The sequence below is a fragment of the Pseudophryne corroboree genome, chromosome 5, assembly GCF_028390025.1.
Source record: "Pseudophryne corroboree isolate aPseCor3 chromosome 5, aPseCor3.hap2, whole genome shotgun sequence".
NCBI lineage: Eukaryota > Metazoa > Chordata > Amphibia > Anura > Myobatrachidae > Pseudophryne > Pseudophryne corroboree.
The window spans coordinates 84,875,485-84,888,335 of NC_086448.1; the positions used below are offsets into that span (position 1 = coordinate 84,875,485).

Here is a 12,851-nt window from a genome sequence, read left to right on the forward strand (position 1 = left end):
AAACCTCTGCGCATGTTCCCAGTGATTTCTCAACTGCGCATGCGCAAATCTTGGGGAAAAATGGTAGACGCACTATTTTTCCAGTGATTTCTGAAAAGCAGGAAGTGCGGTATGGGCTTCTCTGGCCCAAGATACACCCATGCCTACAACAGCAGTTCCCAAGAGATCTGCCGGTAAATGTCTTGTTGATGCTGGCGGAAGACATCGTCTTTGATGTCCTGGCAGAAGTTCAAAGAACTAATTTACTGGATTATATAGACATCTTGTGGCCTCATCCATCAAACTGCAAAGATGCGTCTTATGCATGCACCACTTCTTACAGCTGGCAGAATGTGAAGCTTTGGAACATGGAAATGTATTATTTATTGCATATCATTTCCATGACAGCAGAGAGGACACTGCAGGAATTCATCCGAGAATTTGTGTTCAGGAAACCACATGCATGTATCTATATGCATAAAAAAATACAATGCATTCTAAGAGAAGTCAATCCTTTATCTCATGAATAATAATTAAAAAAAAAAGGTGAATAAATTAAAATGAACTCACCAGGAATATTCGTTCCAGTTGGTCCTGTATGTCTTTCATTCCTGGAAAAGCAGCAACCCCCTGGATCATTTCAATAAATATGCATCCCACGCCCCTACCAATGAGAAAAGAGAATACATTTAATGTATGTGTCAGGATCAATGAGCCATCATCCGGCCAGCCCTAGCTAGTTACTACATAAAGAAGCTGGGCATTCAGACACATGCATCAATCAATACGTCAATGATAGCGGCATATTAGTGTCTTACAGTGATGTTTTAACACTGTGTACATTTATCTATAAAACATGCCTCATTTCCAAGTAGGGTGCATTTCCACTTTATTAAAAAAAATGGTAAATAAAATCCAGGAATGCATTCTGTGCACAGAACCTTATTTTGCTCGTAAAGACCTGTTCTGCATGTGTGCAGACCCCCAAACATAGGATTTGTACGCAAATCGTCAGCTTGCGTAGAAATATGAATCAGATTGTTGACAGATATGTAATTGTTCACATAAAATATCATATAGGGGTATATTTAATTGAAGTCGGATCCATTCCGACATTCATTTATCGGAATGGATCCGACCTGGGCTATTCAATGCAATCTCAATTCGACTTTAAAAAAAGTCGAATTGAGATGCGGGAGATGAGACGGGGGAAAGCCGCGGGCAGACGGGGGAGAGCAGCGCTACAGCAGCGGCTATATAGTCGCTGCTGTAGCCCTGCTTTCCCCCGTCTGCCGCGGCTCTCCCCCCCCCCCCCCCCACCTGTCTCTGCCTCTCCCCCGTCCCCACATCACAGCTGCCGCTCGCGGCAGCATCCACCCGGCTTCAGCAAGCAAGGTCTCGCTTGCTGGAGCCGGGTGGACGCTGCTGTGAGCGGCGGCTGTGACACGTCCTCCGGCGCTGCTCTCCCCTGTGTGCCCACGGCTCTCCTCGTCTCTGCTCCCGCATCTCACTTCGACTTTTTTTAAAGTCGAATTGAGATGGACGAAAAGGGGGTTTTCTACACAAGCACGCGGTTAGGCAGCTATTCCGCCGACTAGTCGAATCATTTGGGGTTAGATTGAATAGGTCGGAACCCCTTCCGACCTAAAAAAGTCGAAAACTGCCGTCTTTTCGACAGACGGCAGCTTTCAACTTCAATTGCATATACCCCTTAGAACAAGAGATGTTTGGCGGGATGTAATACCGCTCAAATACGGCGGCCGTACGGGATGCTGCCCAACTCGAACGTTTTGTTAAAAAGGCAATCACTTACAAGGCAAAACCATGCCTTGTACGTTATTGTCCCTTTAATAAAACATGCGAGTTCAGCAGCATCCCGCCCCGCTGTTGTACCTGGGCGCCATTACATCTCACCGATTGTCTGAGTTAAAATATCATTAATGATAAATAGGGGATTGTAACCATAGTGAATAACAGAGATGTATACGTTGTAGTAAGAGATAAATGAAATGAAATAGGTTTGAATGTATAAATTAAATGTTTAGATAATTTAGTAGCGTGTATATAGAAATATATCTGTTTTACTGTAAGTCATTGAATAGAAACGTTTTTACTGCTTAGGCCCTGAAGTGAGTGGAATCCACAGGGGGGTTTGGTATGTACACTTAGCTCAGAATCAAGGTTCAAAATACCTTTGCAATTATATACCAGCTTTCCTATTGCCCCGTATACTGTAGGTCATAATAACAGCTGGTAAATTAGCTACTATGAAAGGAGATCACAACTATTGATGAGCAGGTCAGCCCAGGCATGGGCGACTTTATCTACAAATCTAACACAACAGAATTTTGGATGAAAAGATATTATGATTTGCGTAATACTCTCCTTGCTTGAGGCACAGTGGGTCAAGTTAGGCATGACACGTTTTATGACACCATGGGGTAAATCTACTAACATGGGAGTTCTATTTAAGATGGGATGTTGCCCATAGCAACCAATCAAATTCCAGATATTATCTTCTAGAAGGTGCTAGATAAATGAGAAGTAGAATCTGATTGGTTGCTATGGGAAACATCCCATCTTAAATAGAACTTCCGTCTTAGTAAATTTACCCTCATGTCTGCTTGGGCAGAACAATCCAACTTGGTTCAGGGGGGTAATTCAGACCTGTTCGTAGCAGCAAATGTGTTAGCAGATCTGCAAAACCATGTGCACTGCAGGGGGGGGGGGGGGGGGGGGGGCAGATATAACATGTGCAGAGAGAGTTAGATTTGGGTGGGGTGTGTTCAAACTGATATCTAAATTGCAGTGTAGAAATAAAGCAGCCAGTATTTACCCTGCACAGAAACAATATACCCCACCCAAATCTAACTCTCTCTGCAGATGTTATATCTGCCCCACCTGCAGTGCACATGGTTTTGCCCATCTGCTAACAAATTTGCTGCTACTATCAGGTCTAGAGTTGGATCTTCATCCGAGGCACCAACAGGCTCTATAACCCCGCCTCCAGGCACCAACAGGCTCCAACAGGCTCTATAACCCCGCCTCCAGGCACTGGAGCTCAGTTTCGTTAACCAGTCCAATGCAGTAGCAGGTAAGAGAGACGGTAGATGTTAGTCATATAGAACCACATTCTCACGACAGGAGAAGGGACTAGCGGCTAATGCCATACAAACCCAAAGAAGCTAAGTGCGTCAGGGTGGGCGCCCTGTGGAATCCAGTGTACCTTGCAGAAAGAGATTTAACTATGGTAAGTCTACCATAAATCTCCTTTTCTGCAGCGGGGTACACTGGTATTCCACAGGGAATAACATCGGGGATGTGCTAAAGCAGTTCCTCATGGTAGGGGATGCACTGTAGCAGGTAAAAGAACCCGGCGTCCAAAGGTAGCATCCTGGGAGGCGGATGTATCAAAGGCATAGAACCTGATAAATGTATTCACAGAGGACCACGTAGCCGCCTTGCACAATTGTTCAGCAGATGCACCACGGCGGTCCGCCCAAGAAGGTCCAACAGACCGGGTAGAATGGGCACTGATAGCAGCAGGAGTCCATCCTGTGCATAGGCTTGAGCAATCACCATTCTGATCCACCTGGCCAAGGTTTGCTTATTCGCAGGCCAGCCACGTTTGTGAAAACCAAAAAGTACAAAAAGGTTATCTGACCTCCTGAGGGAGGCAGTCCTCTCTATGTAAATACGGAGAGCCCGTACCACACCCAAAGACCGCTCTTTGGAGGACAAACCAGAAGAGATAAAGGCCTAAACCACAATCTCTTGGTTAAGATGAAAAGATGATTCCACATTGGGTAGATCACCAGGGCAAGTTTGAAGAACTGTCTGGTCACGATGAAAAATCAGAAAGGGTGGACGACAGGACAAAGCGCCTAAGTCCGACACCCTCCTAGCAGAGGCAATAGCCAGCAGAAACACAACCTTAAGCGTAAGATATTTAAGGCCCACAGACTCAAGAAGCTCAAATGGAGACTCTTGTAGGGCATACAAAACAAAAGACAGATCCCATGGAGCCACCGGAGGCACATAGGGAGGCTGAATACGTAAAACACCCTGAGTGAAAGTATGAACGTCAGGGAGAGATGCAATTTTCCTCTGAAACCACACTGACAAGGCAGAAATATGAACCTTGAGGGAGGCCAGACGAAGGCCTAAGTCCAGGCCTTGTTGCAGAAAAGACAAAAGTCTAGAAGTTTTGAAAGTATATGCATAATAATTCTTACCATCACACCAGGTGAAGTAAGAATTCCAGACCCTATGATAAATCCATGCAGAAGATGGGTTACGGGCTTTCAACATAGTTTGAATAACCACCTCAGAGAATCCCTTGGCCCTCGGGAGGGACGCTTCAAGAGCCACGCCGTCAAAGCCAGTCGGGCCAGGTCCGGATAGACACAAGGGCCCTGAACGAGGAGGCCTGGGTGTTGAGGAAGTAGAAGAGTACGCTCTATGAAAGACCCTGCAGGTCTGGGAACCAATGCCGTCTGGATCACGCTGGAGAGGCTAGAAGTAGTATTCTTCTTTCTTGCTTGACCTTCCGCAGTACACTGGGCAGGAGTGACACTGGAGGGAACACGTATGGCAGCCGAAACTTCCATGGAATTGCCAGTGCATCCACGAATGCTGCTTTAGGATCAATTGTCCTTGAGCTGAAGACCGGAACCTTGTGATTGTGTCGAGACGCCATGAGGTCTACACTTGGTAAGCCCCACTTGTCCACTAGGAGTTGAAAGACTTCCGGATGAAGACTCCACTCTCTGGCGTGAACATCCTGACGACTGAGGAAATCCGCTTCCCAAATGAGGACTCCGGGAATGAACACTGATCATTGCTGGCAGATGGCGTTCCGCCGAACGGAGGATCTTTGATACTTCCAGCATTGCCATGCGGCTTCGAGTTCCGCCTTGATGATTTATGTACGCCACCGTGGTGGCGTTGTCTGACTGTACTTGAACAGGCCTGTTCTGTACTAGAGGCAGGACCAGTGTCAACGCATTGAACACTTCCCGCAATTCCAGAATGTTTATCGGGAGAAGAGATTCCTCCCTGGTCCACAGACCCTGGAGAGATTATTGCTCCAACACAGCGCCCCAACCCCGCAGACTGGCATCTGTTGTCAGGAGGACCCAGTTGGAGATCCAGAAGGGACGGACCCTGCTCAACTGTTGGCCCTGTAGCCACCAGCTCAGTGACAGACGAACTTCCGTAGTCAAGGAGATCATTTGAGACCTGATCCGATGAGGCAGGCCATCCCACTTGGAAAGGATTAACCTCTGCAGAGGGCGGGAATGAAAGCCGACACCATGAGGCCTAGTACTTGCATCGCTGAGTGTATCAACACTCTTGGGCGAGTGTGGAAATATCTTATCCTGCCCTGAAGTTTCAGGACTTTCTCTGGAGACTAAAACAATTGTTGGTTGTGTGTGTCCAATAGTACCCCCAGGTGCACCATGCTCCGAGCAGGGGCCAGCGTAATTACTTAGCTGCCGGCACAGATCTTCCAATGTAGAACTGTCTTGGTGAAGTACTGGCTTCCAGGTTAATGACCTGGGAGTCTTATTGCACGTGTGGCCCCTCGCCAGCACAAGTGGAAACCCGCTGGGGGATGAAGAGGGATTCGCCGGATGCGTCTTCAGAAAGTATATATCCTGCCCTGTAAAACTCTATTTTGCCAGTTGCACCACCACAAAAGGAGCCACCCTCTTCCAGAAGGGACAACTCGTAGATACATTGTACCTGATGAAGTGCAAAGAACTGGACACCATCGTTTATTCAGGACCAAAATAGGAACTGCATCAATACGCGGCACCAATGTCAGACACAGGACCTCTGAAGCAACAAAGCATGAACATTAATCAATGCAGCCAGTCAATGAAATGCAACATGCTGCTGCTTGTGTCCAATATTTTCAAGTGTGTGTTTAGAGTGGGGGTCGAGGAGTTGTATAACAATTTACAAAGGTTCCTTCTCTGTGTTTAATGCAAAAATAATAAAATAATAAATAATAATTAATTGCATTGGTACGCTGCATTGTCGCTTTTCAATATAATCAATGGGCAAGTCACAACAATCAGTAAGAGTGTGCCGTTTACACCAACAAGCCGCATGTGAGGAATTACCCAAAGCTCACTCTCTGACAGCTCATCACTCAGCTGTAATTCTGGCACGGCTCTAATTTAGGTCTTATATTTGCCAATGAAACACGTTTCATTTATTTTATTTTATTTTTTTTACAAAAAACAAAAACAAAAAAGGATCCAGAGAAGAACCCAGACAGGTCTCTACAAAATTAGAGCTATTTTTTTTATTTGTATTCTGGAAGAATACACACAATTTTGTTTTTTCTCCCAATATTTTGATAAATGGCAAAAAAAATGTACTAATCAATTCCTATGACTAAAGCAAATTAGAATAGTAGGTGATTATATATAATGTTCCATCTGTCCCGGCTGATTACTGGAGAAGCTGGATTGATTAAACTGCCAGTCATCATTTAGCCTCCTCAGAGGTCTATTTCACAGCGAGAGCCACAATAAATCTTTGTCAAGTGCTTATATAATCAAGAATGAAAATAAGTTTAGTAAAAAAAAAAAGAACTTCTAGAACTTTCATTACCAGAGGGAATTGTATTTTACTGGCCAGACGTTCAATTGTATTACGGTCAACATCTGCTTGTATAAAAGTGTTACGGCCATATTGTTAAAATACTCACCTTCCGCGGATCAGATTCTGCTGCTGCGAGTGACAGATTATGCGGAATAATGGGCCCTACACACTTGCAGATCTGCCGCTGAGATGCCCGACGGCGGATACGGCCGACGGGCAACCTGGCGGCGGGGGGGAGGTGACGGGGGGAGTGATGTTTCTTCACTCCCCCTGTCACCCGGCTCCATAGCACTGCATGCTAAAATGGACAATATAGTCCATATTGGCCTGCATGTGCGGGGCCGCGCATCATTAATCGTTGGTGCCTACACACTGCACGATATGAACGAATTCTCATTCATTAATGAACGAGAACGTTCATATTGTGCATTTTATCTGCCAGTGTAAAGGGCCCTTAACACATACTCCCCACATCTAAATGCGGTTGGGAGAATTTATCAAATGCCAAGAGAACATGTCTATTAAAAAACACTAAGAATGCATTGGGTAGATGTTATGGCTAACTACATTCAATTGAAAGTAAATTTGGGAGGTAATATTTCTCTCAGAAGACTATGTATACATTATTAGTATATCACTATACAATCTGAATCACCTTTTCCATAGCGGCACAATTTTAACTCAAGCAGCCCGGAGATGCAAGAGGTGGAGGTGAGGTGGCGTGGTGCTCTGAATCCAATTACCATGGCCATGCCCCTACAGTCCAATACAACTGGAGGATGGAACCATGATAACGAGATTTACTGTGAATCACATCATGGGGTTCTAGAACCGCCCACTTCTGTGAGGAATTTGGCAGATCCATGAGCTTACATAGTGTATTGAAGGATAAGGGCGTCACTGGCAAAGTGAAGGACATGCTCAGCTGTGTCACAACATTATGACATCACGCTCTGCATTTCTGAGTCATAACATCATGGAGGCTCCATGACTGAACCCAAAGCCAGAAAGCTTGAACCAAAAAGCTAGGCTGGCATCATCTGAGGTAAGCCTTCTCCGCTGTTAAGCAGCCATAGGCCCCACCTTCCTCAACCGGCACCCATGGCATCCTAGCCATCCAGTAGTTATTACGGCTCTGGAGAGGCTGGTTTTCTCCTGTCATTCAGGAGGCTGACAGGCATTCCAGGAGAGTAGGCATGTCTGCCCTTACCATGTCTGCACAGTAAAAGCTTAAACTATGACAGCAAAACATAGTTCATATTTACAGTCCTTCACCACCACGCAGCCACTTTACCTCTGGGATTAATGGTAATGAGTGTCCCTTCTGACGGTTAGATTGCAACACATGCGGTCCCTGTAGTGTATCAGGATGCCAATTAATTACTGTTCAAATTAATGGACAGAGCAAAAGAAGAGTCCCCAAAAAACATAGCTTGCCCCTGGTATCAATCCTCTAATCGGCTGTTGGCAATTTTTATTAGCCCACCCAAAATCTAGATGACAGCGACACTACAACAGAACACACACTAAGGGACAGACACTTAGCCTTAGAAAGAGAAAAAGTGGAGATAGCTAAAGTACCTCCAAACACAGCCTGTAATGTGGCATTTAGGAGCTGAATGTCTGGTACTTTATTCCTCCGTACTTTCTCACTCTCCAAGGCTTAGTACATTTTCCCCTAAATAAGAGCGTGGAGAGAACTTTAAGCATGGTTGGAAGTGGGAATACAAGCCTATGCATCTGGACAGTGAGATCACAAATGATATTACCTCTGTACTGTGTTTTTATATTCTACTGCTCTGTTACAAAAAGGAGATGTGATTATAATCATTATAAAGAACATACAGCACAAACTGTAGAGCTAGTTGTGTTTCAATTATAGATATATTTGTAGCACAAACAATGATGTGCCCGAAGTTGCAACTATGCGCGTATGTGTTGCTTCTTGTGCATGCAGAGACCAGCGTGAAGTGCGGCATTGCTGGGCAACAACTGGGTGGTAAGCATCAAGGCATATGAAGCAACTGATAAGTGTGGTGGGGGGCACGGGGTTGTGGCCATGTTTGTACATCTCCATATGATTCTGTGTTGTGTATACAAGTAAGGGAAGCCTGTTTCAGGTCTTGTGGGCATAACTAGTAACCGCTGCATCTGTGGATGCCAGAACAGCGGGCGGGATAGGCTTGCACTTTCAGATGCACTGATTTTCTACGTACTTCGCAGACGAATGCGATGCCAAGGCTATAGGTAAAAGCGGCCGCAGAAGCTTACAATTCAATCCTTTAATGTGAATGGGCTTAATAATGATGCAGCACTTAAAACTAATAAACAATAATCCATTGCAGAAAATAAAAAGAAAAACACTACTGTAGATAAGGCACGGGGACAGATGAACAAAAATTTCAGAAACTCCTCAGATTTTGCATATTTTTGAGCCAAATCAAATTGCACAATTAAGAAATCAAATTGCACAATCAAGAACTTTAGGGTTCATTATAATGGGATAATTCAATATGTACATTTCTAAAAAAAAAATAATATATGATTATTGCAAATAGTTGAACAAACCAAGAAAGCTTTCGTCGTCTTTTCCTCGTTAAGACGACATTTTATTCTGCAGATGTGACCAGACAGTTTGGTAAATATTCATAAAGCCATTTATCATGATAAAAGCACTGTAATACGGCATTGTATTTCCAATGAAATCCCCGGAATTAACATGCTGCTTACACGGAACGTGGGGAGACACGAGTCCTTCTCCTTGGACGAGACACGGGGAAACCTGACCTGCATGCTTCATTTCCTTTGTACTGCCGCACTGATCAACATTGTGATAATTGAAATCAATCTCTTGGGGAGCAAATATAATTATGTGAGATGTCCAGCCTTGAAGGGCGAAATTACACAGTAACAAAGAGAAAAGAAAAATAACAATCTTGTAAATGAACGTATGAGTTTTCCAGCATTACAATGGGAAGATGTAAATCAGAGGTTATTAACCTTTACTGCCGAGAGCCAGAGTAGATCTGTTATTCGTTTAGCAAATATGGTCACGTTTTTAATTAAAGTGGTACCCGGCCTAAAACTTCTTAAGGTATCTTTCATAATACATTGCTAATAAAAGTTCCAGAGCAGAAAGATCCCCAGGCATTCTTCACTGTGTACAATTTGCTATATTTTTTAATTGCCTCTGTATGAATGTAGGGCAATGGTACAGGTAACCGGCACTAGCAACTCCATCATACTACACATGGGCCCTCATTCCGAGTTGTTCGCTCGGTATTTTTCATCGCATCGCAGTGAAAATCCGCTTAGTACGCATGCGCAATGTTCGCACTGCGACTGCGCCAAGTAACTTTACTATGAAGAAAGTAATTTTACTCACGGCTTTTTCTTCGCTCCGGCGATCGTAATGTGATTGACAGGAAATGGGTGTTACTGGGCGGATACACGGCGTTTCAGGGGCGTGTGGCTGAAAACGCTACCGTTTCCGGAAAAAACGCAGGAGTGGCCGGGGAAACGGTGGGAGTGCCTGGGCGAACGCTGGGTGTGTTTGTGACGTCAACCAGGAACGACAAGCACTGAAATGATCGCACAGGCAGAGTAAGTCTGGAGCTACTCTGAAACTGCTAACTCGTTTGTAATCGCAATATTGCGCGTACGTCGGTCGCAATTTTAAGAAGCTAAGATTCACTCCCAGTAGGCGGCGGCTTAGCGTGTGTAACTCTGCTACATTCGCCTTGCGAGCGAACAACTCGGAATGAGGGCCTTGGTTTGCTTCGGGAGCAGTGCAGAGTGTTTACAGGAAACAATCAACAGTGGATCAAAGATATACAATAAGAGGTATTTGTCAGGTATCCACTTATCTAGCAGGGGCATTTTAACAGAGGAGGGAGCCCAGGTGCAGACTCCGAGTGGGCCCTCTCCTCTGTCTCTCCACGGCGCAGTAGGCTCCAGCATTTGCCAGAGTCTACTGCGCATGTTCTGGTCTCCAGAAACATGGCGCCCGCCATGTTCTGGAGACTAATTACTACTGTGCATGTGCGGCGGCCACATCGGCAGTGATTTTTGCCACGGAAGCAGCAACCGACGCGGGACTCCGGAAAGGTATGTATTAAAACATGGGTGCAGTGTGTGCGATGTGGTCCCCTCAAGATCCAGGGGCCTGTGTACACTGCACACATTGCACCCATTATAGAAATACCAGGGTCTAAGAGTCAAAGCAAAGCATCATGGAGGCTCCGTCCCACTAGAGGTAAGAGCTGGGGTCATTGATACCCCTTTCACACCGTGAACATAACCCAATATAGACAGTACAGAGCCGGTATATTGCCGGGTCAACACGGGTTGCTGTACGGTGTGAAAGGGGCCAGGTCGCCTGACCCGGTAATTCAACCCGGTAACAAAGCAGTGGTATTCCCGGGTTAAATACTGGGTCAGGTGCAGTGTGAACAGATTGCCGAGTCGATGCAACATAGGGAGAGGCGGCGTGGAGATGATGCTGGCACTGCCCGCGATATCAACCAGACCCGGTATATTGCTGGGTCGTGAGGGCATTGTGAAAGGGTCCAATGCTGGGTCCCACCTGGGAAGGACCCGTTTCCAATTCCTGGGTGGGACCCGTCATTGCGATGTGAATGGGGTATTAGAGAGACCCAGGGGTTAAAATACGTGGGGGTCTCAGCCTATCGACACTCTCGCCTGGACTGGCTCCCCTGGTGAGTACCATCCTGGACAACTTGTAGTTACCAGCTATAAAGGGGTGGAAATGGCATGTGGAGAACAGTATGTGATGTCTGTATTTGAGATCAGCTATCCCCCACCTCTCACATCACTGTCTTCTCACAAATATGACATACAAGTAAAGCAGCGCCCTTGTGCAGATCCAGCAGAGGAAGCAAGCAGCTGATTATTTCTACAATGATTCATTGCCCTCTACTTCCCGCTCTCCTCATTTCGCACCTTAGCACACCACAGAAAGCTACAGTGCATCCGGAAAGTATTCACAGCGCTTCACTTTTTCCACATTTTATTATGTTACAGCCTTATTCCAAAATGGAATAAATAAATTTTTTTACCTCCAAATTCTACACACAATACCCCATAATGACAACGTGACAAAAAAGTTTTTTTGAGATTTTTGCAAAAACACAAAACTAAGAAATCACATGTACATAAGTATTCACAGCCTTTGGCAGCAATTACAGCCTCAAAAGTCTTTTTATTTTATTTTTTACGTTTTTTTAGTTAAATAAGAAGCTTGGGCAGCCAAATGGAGAATGCGCTTCAACCCAGACTAGTGTAAGGTAATGCACTGTGGTAGCAAGAACAAAAATAACACCTACATACTGAATGGGGTAAAATTAGGGGATACTGTACTGGAAAAGGACTTAGGTGTTCTCATAGACAGCAAACTAAGCAGCAGTACCCAAAGTAGGATGACAACAAAGAATATGATATTAGCATGCATAAAACAGGGAATTGATGCAAGGGACGAGGGGGTATTACACTCCCGTTATATAAATCACTAGTGAGGCCACACCTTGAATACTGTGTACAATTCTGGGCACCGTACTACAAAAAGGATATCCTGGAGCTAGAAAAGGTTCAGAGGCGGGCGACCAAACTAATTAAGGGCATGGAGACGCTGGAATACAAGGAAAGGCTTGAAAGACTAGGCATGTTTACATTGGAAAAGAGGAGACTAAGAGGGGACATAATCAACATCTACAAATATATAAGGGGACAATACACAGAGCTTGAGCAGGACCTGTTTTTGGCTAGATCAACACATAGGACTCATGGACACTCGCTCAGGTTAGAGGAGAGGAGATTCCGCACAATACGGCGTAAAGGTTTTTTCACGGTAAAGACGATACATATTTGGAATTACCTGCCTGAGGGAGTTGTAATGGTGGACTCTGTCAACACCTTTAAGAATGGGTTAGATAAATTCCTAATGGATAAGGATATCCAAGGTTATGGTGCATAGTCACGCACTATAGTTACTATAAAAAGGGATAAAATGCAACGGCTGACATCAGCATCAGTCAAAATTTTAGACAAAATAATCGTGCATAGGAGATCACAAATAGGTTGAACTCGATGGACAAATTGTCTTTTTTCAACCTTAGATACTATGTTACTATGACAGGAGGAATCAGTAACAAACAGAAAATGTATACAGTACAAAGAGACATAACGAGAATACGTTTCACGTTACCTTACATCAGTCAAAGGAAGAGGTAGAGATC

At 44.9% G+C, this 12,851-nt stretch overlaps 1 protein-coding gene across 7 annotated transcripts in view; it reads right to left on the bottom strand.

The window, feature by feature from the left end:
- The window catches only part of CDK14 (cyclin dependent kinase 14), a 1,134,790-nt gene that overhangs the window by 369,435 nt on the left and 752,504 nt on the right, over window positions 1–12,851 (bottom strand). For all 7 annotated transcript variants that reach the window (XM_063921438.1, XM_063921439.1, XM_063921441.1 and 4 more), the window contains one exon: window positions 550–643. In XM_063921438.1, coding sequence (XP_063777508.1) covers window positions 550–643 — 94 coding nt within the window. The remainder of the gene's footprint in view (window positions 1–549; window positions 644–12,851) is intronic.